General features: G+C 41.7%; 1 protein-coding gene across 2 annotated transcripts; it reads left to right on the plus strand.

Annotated features, from left to right (window-relative positions):
* Positions 1 to 45: 45 nt before the first annotated feature.
* On the plus strand, positions 46 to 10,736 carry LOC117252759 (mothers against decapentaplegic homolog 2). Of its 2 annotated transcripts, none has more exons than XM_033619890.2 (10): positions 46 to 418; positions 1,934 to 2,023; positions 2,260 to 2,453; positions 5,077 to 5,211; positions 5,544 to 5,618; positions 6,173 to 6,226; positions 6,396 to 6,608; positions 6,771 to 6,908; positions 7,739 to 7,883; positions 10,499 to 10,736. In XM_033619890.2, exons 1-10 carry the CDS (start codon positions 183 to 185, stop codon positions 10,620 to 10,622), a joined length of 1,404 nt encoding a protein of 467 aa, XP_033475781.1. In that variant the 5' UTR covers positions 46 to 182; the 3' UTR covers positions 10,623 to 10,736. The 2 variants fall into 2 exon arrangements, with proteins under 2 accessions (XP_033475781.1, XP_033475782.1); XM_033619891.2 differs by having other exon boundaries at positions 5,544 to 5,606.

Raw genomic sequence — 10,736 nt, forward strand, 5'->3', positions numbered from 1 at the left:
TCTCCCAAGGTGTCCACCTCTTTTGAGTAAACCCTGCTAGCACTGGCTTCCACCCTGTGACTCACTGGTCACTAGAGGGGCCCCATCAGAGCAAGGGCCCAAACTGTAGCTCCAGGTCCCCTCAGTCTGTGTGTGAGAGCTTGTGTTGAGTCCTCTGGAGACTCCCGGCTTGCCCAGCTAAGATGTCCTCCATCTTGCCATTCACCCCTCCTGTGGTGAAGAGGCTGTTGGGCTGGAAGAAGTCGACCAGCGGCCCGGGCGGAGCAGGCGGTGGAGAACAGAATGGGCAAGAGGAGAAATGGTGTGAGAAGGCTGTGAAGAGCTTAGTGAAGAAACTAAAGAAGACAGGCCAGCTAGATGAGCTGGAGAAAGCTATCACCACACAGAACTGCAACACCAAGTGTGTCACCATCCCCAGGTATACTGCCCAACACTTGATTGCTGTTCAGACTAGGGTCAGAGAAAAAGCTGTAACAGTTACCAGTGTCTCTGCAAGTGTGTTTAGTTGAGACATCTTTACAATATAAAACCATGAAACCTTGGGCTGGTTGTAGGTGGTGATGTTACACTTTTCCTTTCTTTATCCTGTTTCAATAATTTCCTGCAATTATTACCAAATGTAAATCTGATGACAATGCTACAAAGTTTATTTAGGGATGCAAAATAGTAGAACATGACTTGCTCATAAAAGGTGAGCTGAAAATTAATTAAATCACTGTTTGTTTACTACTGCATGTACAGTCAGATAACTTGTATTACACTCACGGGGAGAGAGACATTAAAAGGGTGAGAGACGATTTTTACTTTATCAGCCAGCCAGCCTTGATGGCCCAGACTCATGTTCAGTGGGAACACTGTGTTAACAGAGTCATTCCTCACTGATGTGCCGCCAAGTACCACGTCAGGTATTTGTATGTCTATAGATAGCGGAGTGGTTGTTATCGCCTGGGAATTGTTCTAGGCCGCACTGTTATGTTTGTAGAGATACAATGGCTGGCTCAATCTGAATGAAATAATTTCTTGTAGAGGACTGGAGATGTAGAGGATACATCTACATAAGAGAGGGAGGGTTACAAACTCAAAATAATGCCAGATTGGGGCATTGCCACCAGCCATACTTATGTTGGTGCGTTTCAATTGTGATTGGGGAGCTTAGCATTTACCCTGCTTGCTACATTGGCAGGTACCCATTCAACATTTAGATTGATTATACTCTAAACACCTAGTTTCCTGCAGGAACAAATATCTGATAACTGGATCTACAAGCAGCTGTGGCTGGTGGACAAAAGTTGGTTTCCTGCCCTGTCATGAATCAGACGATTGTAATTTTGAATAGTAGTTGAGATCCCACCAAAGTAATTGAGTGTAGTACATTTTGTTGTGTATTTGTAGCATTTAACATGCAGAATTTGTTATTGTCCTGTTATTCAGAAGCAACAACTCTCATTTGTCTTCATTTCAAGTTCTTTAATTTCTTATGTTTTGTCCATTTTCTTGTGAATGTTTTGAGAATGTCTGAAAATGGATATTTTTCCCCCAAGGTTGCCTCCTCCCTTTCCCTCTCTTTTGTGTCATTGTGTGTCTTCAGTGTTAGTTTGAATGTCTCCAGATAAGTTCTGACATAAACGACTGTAGTGAAAAAGTGTTTGATGCAATGCCACTGTTGAAGAATGCTCTCTGTCTCACTCATTGTGTGTGTTAGCAGATTCCATGTTATGTTTTTTTCCTTAATTCTGTCAAAAAGGCTTCTCTTATTTGAAGGTCCCATCTTTTATTTCCACAAAATGAATTTGATGTTTTTATTTTGCCATACGACTCTAATAAAAGAGGCCTTTTAGTGTTCACGTTACCCATACTGATACTTCTGAATGAGCCATGTCCCATGTTTATCATTTGTTTTTTGTTTTTGTTTTGTTGTTTTCTCTGTGCACAGCAATTGCTCTGAAATATGGGGACTGAGTACACCAAATACGATAGAACAGTGGGATACATCAGGCCTTTACAGCTACCCTGACCAAACCAGGTGACTATCCTCAACTATTGTATGGTGTTGCATACAACTTTGATGTGGGAGAGTTGTCATTACAATGTTTGAGGTGACGGACATTGAGAACATCTTTGTTTCTCATTCTCGTCTCCACTCAATCCAATCCATTTCCATTTCCCTCCCCTACCTGGCCATATTATTATGTTTCACCCCCTCTTCCCTGTGTGCCTTCTGCCCATCTCACCACCATCTCCTGTTTGCTGTTCAATCAGATCCCTGGATGGCCGCCTGCAGGTCTCCCACAGGAAGGGGCTTCCCCATGTTATCTACTGTCGCTTGTGGCGATGGCCAGACCTCCACAGCCACCACGAGTTGCGCGCCATTGAGGCCTGTGAGTATGCCTTCCACCTAAAGAAGGATGAAGTCTGCATCAACCCCTACCACTACCAGAGGGTGGAGACCCCAGGTGAGATGACTCGGTCCAATGTTACCTAAATGTGCACATCTCTTTGTATCTCTCTGCGTTATTGTTGCATGGTTGTTTAAATCTGTTGGCTCCCACTGAGACTTGTATTGCTAAACCGAATGCTGAGCAGCAATATTTTAAAACATCTTTGTCATTATGATTTTGTTGAATTTCCCAGTAACCAAAGTGATGATTTTATTCTAAGATGGCCTTAGAGATCTGAAAATGGGCCAGTCTATGATGCATAGCTTTTTATCTGATTAATCGTTCCATTTTTTTGTTTACTGAAAGGAATAATTTCACATTTTGGGATATCTTGCTAGGAGTTAACTGAGAAGATCAATAGCATTCTCACATCTGTATGCTTAATGTGAGCAGCCTGGTATCTTAGCTTAGCATAAAGACTGGAAACGGGTAAACAGTTAGCCTCTCACTATCTGGGGTTTCTGTTTGGGGTGCAATGACTACCCTTCGTGAGCCTGCCAAGAAATAGCTTGTATAGCTAAAGCTTGATAGGTGTTGGTAGGCATATATTTTCTACCTTTTGACAGAGCAAGGTCAGCTGTTTTCCTGTTAACAGTCTTTATGTTAAGCTAACTGACTGCTGGCTTTACCCTTATACAGTATTTAATAAACAGATTTGGATGTGGTTTTAATCTGCACATCGAACTCTCAGCAAGAAAGCAAATAAGTTTGTCATCCAAAATGTCATTGCCAGATATCAGAATTGTCAACTTGTTGCACTCCGTTTCCATCTCCAGCCTGACCACTCCAACTGACTTCCCTGAACCAATCACCTGAGACCAATGTATCAGCCTAAATCTATTGTCATTTTATGTCTACACTGATGCGGAGCCATGTCAGTGTACCTGTTTTGCCATGGTTTTAAGAGTGTAGCGGAGCAAAGTAAAACAAACTACAATGTCGGGCGATATTGAGAAGACATTTCGATTTAGAACAGCATTGATAGCAGCGTCAGTCTTGTTTTAAGCGCTGTGTTATATTACTTTTCTTTGGTTCCAGCGCATTGCTTGACAACATTTGACAACGCAGTTAGTCCCTCGGTGGTGCTCATTCAATTGTTGTTGTTTTTTTAATTTAAACTGAGAAATCACCGTTTCATGTCATGATACAAGACAAATCAATGATCTCGGTGGAGGGAGTGGATTCCAAAGTCTGGACCCAGGCACAAAAATGTCAAACTATTCCTTTAAGAGTTTCAGGGGCGGACTGTGTTAGAATCTGCAGTGAAACTTGCTTCATTCTGCCTTAGCAAGCCATTGATCAGTTTAAGATTTCACTTTAAAGGGCCAGTGTGTAATATTTGGCATGGTTTATTGTCAATCTGAATCTGAATCTGAATATTCTGCCCATTAATATGTTTATACAAGTGTATAATCGCTATAAAATAAAATTTGTTTGGTTTTCGTAGCCTTATAATTATGCTTTTATATATATATGTATGTATAGCAAGGGCCTTGCTTTAGAGAGGTCGCCATCTTGCGCCGCCATGTACGTACGGCAGACCGAGTGGACAATCCAGCCAGCCAGAGAACGCGTTTGGCGTGTATAAATGAACCAACAAAGACAGCAGAAGGAAGGAAGAAGGAGGAGGAAACAGCAGAGAGTGTTAGTAGTTCATCGATAGAGAGTAGTGAAGAGTTTTTTTAGTTATAAAGTTTGCGAATGGACCACACTTACCGGAGACTTACAGGAGAGAATGAACCTGAACTGTCATCTGCGAGGAAAAGAAGACGCAACTTCATTGCTTGTGATGCACTCTCTGTGGCGCTTTTCCTCCTGATGATATATCTCCCCAACGATGGTAGCAGTAGCACCGAATCCCATTCTGTGCATTCAACCGCTCTTCTCGCCCGCTCAGCATCAAACACATGGAGTTCCTCATCTGTATGCTCCGGCTCAAACAGGTATGGCTCTGGGTCTGTGTCCGCTACAAGAAACTCTTCAAAATCGCATTCAAAGTCATCCATTGCAGCTACTATAGTCCGGAGATATTGCTAGGCTAAATAAACAGCTGAACTCTGTTTACCGGCTACGCTGTCAGTCAGTGTGCAGGCTGGAGATTGGCGGAGCAGAGAGGAGAGGGGGTCCCCACTTCGTATGGTAAACAAGTATGTGTGTATGAAGTGTGTCTGTTACACCAGAAGAGTCAGAGTTTGGGACGGAGTCTTTTACCCCCTAGAGTGTTACCAGAGTTTTTGGAGTGCTCAAATAAACTGGCCTTTTTCCCAAACGCTCCTCTGGTCTCCTGCTCGTGAGGGATTCATTACAATATCGTAACATGGTTTAGATTTCTAAATAAATATTCACCTCGTCGCTAGATAGACCTACTCCTGAAAAACTCGTGCGCAAGGCTTTTTGTCCCTACGAGGCCACCGTCATTTACCCGACGGGAGGGGTGAGCAAATGAGCCCTGCAATCTAGAATTTGACCACTGATGTCACTGTTTTCAACCCATTTTACACACTGGCCCTTTAAGCCCTTTTAACATATATATATTTGCATTAAAATTGTTCAAAACAAACTGACAGTTATTTTGGAAAAGTATTTAACTGATAAGAGGCTAACTCATCTCCTCTGACACTTTTACCCGACACCGTAGTGCTGCCTCCTGTTCTTGTGCCAAGACACTCAGAAATCCTGCCAGAGCTGCCACCTCTGGATGACTACACTCATTCCATACCTGAGAACACAAACTTTCCTGCAGGAATTGAACCTCCAAACAACTATATACCAGGTGAGTTCATCTGTGCACTGGATGGGAGGGATTATATTTGACCAATGTACGAAAGGTTACATAATGTGCTAAACTAAATCTTAAGGTGTTGTTATAGATATTGTTTTAAGTGTAAGTACTGTTATTCCAGTTTGCAGTGTATGACATGATATCTAGTTTGTATATGTTGTGTTTTTTTCCTCTATACTCTGGGTTTAGCTGTAAATTTCCTCTACTTTTACTATCTACATCACTCCAGGAAAAACGTTTCCTTGATTTCAGTAGGTTAAACAGCCACATTCAATGATGATAACATGACAGCTTTTCTTTCCCTCCCCTCATGATTATAACAGAAACACCTCCACCAGGCTACATCAGTGAGGATGGGGAGGCCAGCGATCAACAGATGAATCAAAGTATGGACACAGGTACCCTAGACTAGCAGCTCGGTCTCCTTTCCTTCCTCACCTCCCCAGCCAGATCAAATTCAAATGTATGTTTTCATGGAATAAATCTGCTGAGGATGCATATGTGATAAACAGTCATTAACACAACAGTGGACAATATTCTGAGGGGTGTATTTACCATGTCTTTCCTGGCCTGCTCCAAATTCTCAACCTCAGAGTGCGTTTGCATCTTCAATGTGCTGCTGATGATAACCACAATAGCAGCAGCAAGCTATTATTTGTTTAGTACATCGTCCATTTAGGTCTTAATGCAATCAAGTACACTGTAGTTGAACTGTACAACAATCCTCTATCAAAGCAAGATGTAAGATGTACAGATGAGGCTTTTTTATGGTAACAGTAAACACCTTCTATTCATCACTCTGATGCAAATTGATCAGGTTTACTCTATCATTATGGCATTCCTTTGCAAGCCACCACTTTCATCATAAGCCTTTGATCTGATCCACCTGGTACCAGTGTTCTGGTGTCCTGTGAACCCATCCATACTAACGTCTGACTGTTTCCTTTGTCAGGTTCTCCAGCAGAGCTCTCCCCCAGCACTCTGTCTCCTGTCAATCACAGCATGGGTAAGATTCAAATCTCATCTGAAACTATACAAAGACTAAAAAACATTATAGCATCCTGTGTTTTAATACATCGCCGTTTGGCGCCTAGTGAGATACACATATGTTTGCAGTGCCTGTATTTTCATCAGCATATATGTATAAACCTTACTGACATGTTCCTTTATTGTAGACTTGCAGCCGGTGACTTACTCTGAGCCAGCCTTCTGGTGCTCTATAGCCTATTACGAGCTGAACCAGCGTGTGGGGGAGACGTTCCACGCCTCTCAGCCTTCGCTGACAGTGGACGGATTTACAGATCCATCAAATTCTGAGCGTTTCTGCCTGGGCCTGCTGTCTAATGTCAACAGGAACGCCACTGTGGAGATGACCCGGAGGCACATAGGTATGGCAAAGCTTCAGGTAGCTTTGCAGCGACTAATCATCTGTAGACAAGCTGTCAGTCTCTTACAGTTTGTTTAAGCTTTCACTCGTCTACTCTTACACATTGACACAAGTTGTTCAAGTTAGATCTCGTGTTGTAGCTTCTGTATGTCTGTGTTTACAGGAAGAGGAGTTAGACTCTACTACATTGGAGGGGAGGTATTTGCTGAGTGCCTGAGTGATAGCGCCATCTTTGTCCAGAGTCCAAACTGCAACCAGCGATATGGCTGGCATCCAGCAACAGTGTGTAAAATTCCTCCAGGTAAGGTGCTGAAGATGTTACTTGTGTAGCATTTGGGGAAATGTGTTAAAAATTGTCAGTGATGGACACAGAAAATGACGGAGTGGATAGCTTCAGGGCATAAATATATGGAGCTCTTGCCATTTAAGTGAAATGGATGCTGAAGAAGGCATAATATACCCAGAATTAAGATTTTTGAAGGTATAAATCACCAGAAATGTATTTTTAATATAGAGATCCACATGCTGTTGGCTATTGGCAAATGTTTCACTATGCTCCTTCATGGTGGATGGCAGCTGTTGTCAGGTGTGATTCATATCGGGTACAAAATATTCTGATGGGGCCCAGAGTCATGGTAAAAAAAAACGTATCTAATGCAGTGTCCATAGAAACCCCTTAAACCACCTCTGCAGTACAATCTAGTTCTCCACCACTGTCACACTCTGACAGTCAGTCTAAACTGTTACCATGTGCGTGGAGTGCTACTTTACTGTGTATCTGATTAAAAAAGGCAGTGTTACGTTTTGCTTGAAGGTGAAAAGGAAATAAAAACAATAATATACAAGTGCAATCATTTATTGGCTTGGAAGAACAGCCAGTCAGAGCTCCTGTTTTCACCCACTGGTTCTGATTAAATATGCCCATGTGACCTAACCGCTACTGGTTGAGGTCAACTAGAGCCCATGGTGCCAAACACACCACAAAAATTCTGGGCAGTAATTTGCCACAGACACACAATGACAGACCACTGCCAACCAAAGGCCAGATTTCAACTTTGCATGTCAAGGCTTACAAATCACTGTGAAAACCCACATTCACTGCTGGCCTGTTTACGTCTTTGTTCCATTTAGGCTGTAATCTAAAAATCTTCAACAACCAGGAATTTGCAGCCCTGCTGGCTCAGTCAGTCAACCAGGGCTTTGAGGCTGTCTACCAGCTCACCAGGATGTGCACCATCCGCATGAGCTTTGTCAAAGGCTGGGGAGCCGAGTACAGGTCAGTACTGCTAATAATATTATAACGAACAGCTTAATTCCTACATGGTGGCTACACAGGTTTGAATTAAGATGATATCAAACATTTGAAAAACATGTTTCTAATTTTAACTGTTTTTACCAGTGGAGATTGTTTTTCTGTCATAGCGTAAGATGTGTAACATTGATCTGAAACTTTCAGCTGAAATGGAAATAGACAAGGTTTTTGCTTTAACTTACCACTATGAAGTAAATGTTGATTGCACGATGTAATGGCTGCAGAATAATGTCACCATCTGCGTTCATATTGGTTGCTGTAAGCCTTGCTCTCCCTATACAATTCCACTGCAATCTCCAGGTAAAATGAAGGCTCCATTTATGGCAGAAAGGAAGTGCATCAACCATTGCACAGCTTTCAGTAGCCATACCCAGTTACCCAGTTGCCTAAATTAGATTTTTAAATTTGAAGGTCATACAACTTCTTAAAGAGTCTTATTTTTTATTCATGGTATATCTTAAATTTTAGGAGATTTTTAGTTGCATGAGAAATGTTTCCCCACAGGATTCACTTATTTGAATATGGTTTGATCTTCAGTTGCTACTCAGTCCAGCTTTCTTTTTCTTGTAATGTTTGATTGGTTCTCGACAGACCACCTGTGCTCACAAAAGTAATAGGATGAAAAAAGTACGCACAACAGTACAGATGATAGTAAGCATCACTTGGCCAGGGGCTTCAGTGAGGACACAAAGCCCTCTTTTATTTCTGATAGTTGCTAAAATGTGCATAATGACATTTTTAGTGTGAAACTGCAGAAGCTAAAAATGTTGAGCAACCCTGATTAGTGAGCTCATATTGTTGTATGATAAGTTTTCCTGTCTGTTTTATTACAAGTTTGTTTGGTTCATTATCATAGCAGTTTACTTGGTCTAACAAAAGTGAGGTCATCAGAGCTACCGTGTTAACCAGCCAGCAACGTGAGGTTTCAATTTTTGTTTGGTGTGGTTGAGATGAAGTTGATGGGATTTTTCCTGTCCCATTTATGGGCCATTCACCTTTACTACCTTTATTTACTGCTTTACAAAAAAGCCCTGATATTAGTGGGATTATTTGTTAGGTGCGTTACAAACTCAACCTAAACAGAAGGGTTATACATTATGCTCTTGGACTGAAGACTTGACACAAGTCTAGCTGTTTTTTTTTTTTCTTTCTATTTTTGGGCATGTCTGGCTACACAACTATCATTAGTATATACTATTGGAAAAATGTGATTCGGGATTGTTTCTGACTCATGTAATTCAGACAATGTTTCAATCTAATGAAATGTTCTGCTTCAATCCATATTTGTTGGCGTTAAGTCTTTCAGAAACCACATTTTCACTTTGGTCAAGAAAGTGTTTATTCTTCTTCTTGCCAAACACAAAGAGAGGCACGTGCCTTTATTAACAGGAAGGTCTAGCAACAGTATAACAGCACAATGATTCGCATTTCATTATTAAAGAAAGTCGATTTAATTAAAAAAAAGACTTACTAAATTTGATCTAAGGACAGACATTCAAAACTTCATTTGAAAACCTCAAAAGAAGCATGAAGCATCATACGTCACAGTTGAAAGGACTGAAAAAGCTACATCAGCACAGGCCTCTCATATTAACATGTACAGGGGTTAAAGTTCTCTGGCACAGCGATGGATTTCCGGCGTGGCGAAGTTTCTGTCCGGCACGGGCAGAAGTGCTCTGCAGTGCGAGCATTTCACTCCTATTTGCCCCTAAAAATATATATATGTGTGAACCGGGAAAATGATTTAGGCGCACAGTGTGCGAGGAAACACAGCCTACTGTTTACCATAATCGGCATCAGACATTTTTTCATTGATAACCGATCAAATAAATGTATTTTAAAACTCGCTCCTTTGGCTCTGATACAGCCTCTCCCTCCCTGCCTGCAGTCCCCACTGCACTGAGCTTTGTAACAATGTCCCACCTACAGCCCCTTCTGATTGGTTACACGTCACAAGTGATAGCCAATCAACACTGATGCCTGTGCATGCTTTCACATCATGTCACATTGAGAGACAGAGCACAGATGGAGTGGGAGAGGTTCCGGTAATTGCGGTAATTTTGAAGGTAAGGTAACAGAAACCAGACAGAAACGTTTTAAAGTCACCACCACAACATTATATGATCGATTTCAATGATGACATGCTTGCCCAGAGGCGAAATTTCGACGTAACTGTCTGTTTAATTCACATCAAGCGCAATACAATTTTGCAAACAGCCTAAATGATTTAGCTTCTAAAAATAAATAGCACCAAGGCAAAAAAGAGATGTAGGAGCTATAAGTCAAAAAGTCTGGTAACCACTGAAAGTTTAGTCTTTATCTATAAACTCATTATGCTATAAAAGTTTAATCTGAAAAGTAACTACTAAAGCTATAATTTTTTTGTTCCTTTTGATAATAAACACGTTCCTTTGCAACACATACATTTCTATTTCTTCATTTTGTGACCGCAACACCAAGCCCCCCCCCCCGTTCAGACAAGATTTCAGATTTCAGGCACATAAATCTTCCGTGCTCCACATTGCACGCACAAATTTTTTTCTTGCTTTAACCCCTGCATGTACTGTTTTGTCTTCCAGGCGGCAGACTGTAACAAGCACTCCTTGCTGGATCGAGCTGCATTTGAATGGTCCCCTGCAGTGGCTGGACAAGGTTCTGACCCAGATGGGTTCCCCGTCTGCACGCTGCTCCAGTATGTCCTAAACAGCTAAAGAAACGCCCCCCAAAAAACGCAGCCCCTTACATGATCATTAAATTCTAAACTTGTGAATCCTTTCATGAAAAAAAATGGACCCCCCCCCCCCCCCACAGAATGAA

Source organism: Epinephelus lanceolatus, chromosome 9 (assembly GCF_041903045.1).
Source record: "Epinephelus lanceolatus isolate andai-2023 chromosome 9, ASM4190304v1, whole genome shotgun sequence".
NCBI classification, from domain to species: Eukaryota; Metazoa; Chordata; class Actinopteri; order Perciformes; family Serranidae; genus Epinephelus; species Epinephelus lanceolatus.

Excerpts from the sequence above, each read along its gene's own strand:
- LOC117252759 (XM_033619890.2), top strand. The coding sequence starts at position 183 with ATGTCCTCCATCTTGCCATTCACCCCTCCTGTGGTGAAGAGGCTGTTG. Across the intron at positions 2,024-2,259 it reads AGCTACCCTGACCAAACCAG|ATCCCTGGATGGCCGCCTGC; the intron begins GTGACTATCCTC and ends CTGTTCAATCAG. Across the intron at positions 6,909-7,738 it reads AGTGTGTAAAATTCCTCCAG|GCTGTAATCTAAAAATCTTC; the intron begins GTAAGGTGCTGA and ends TGTTCCATTTAG.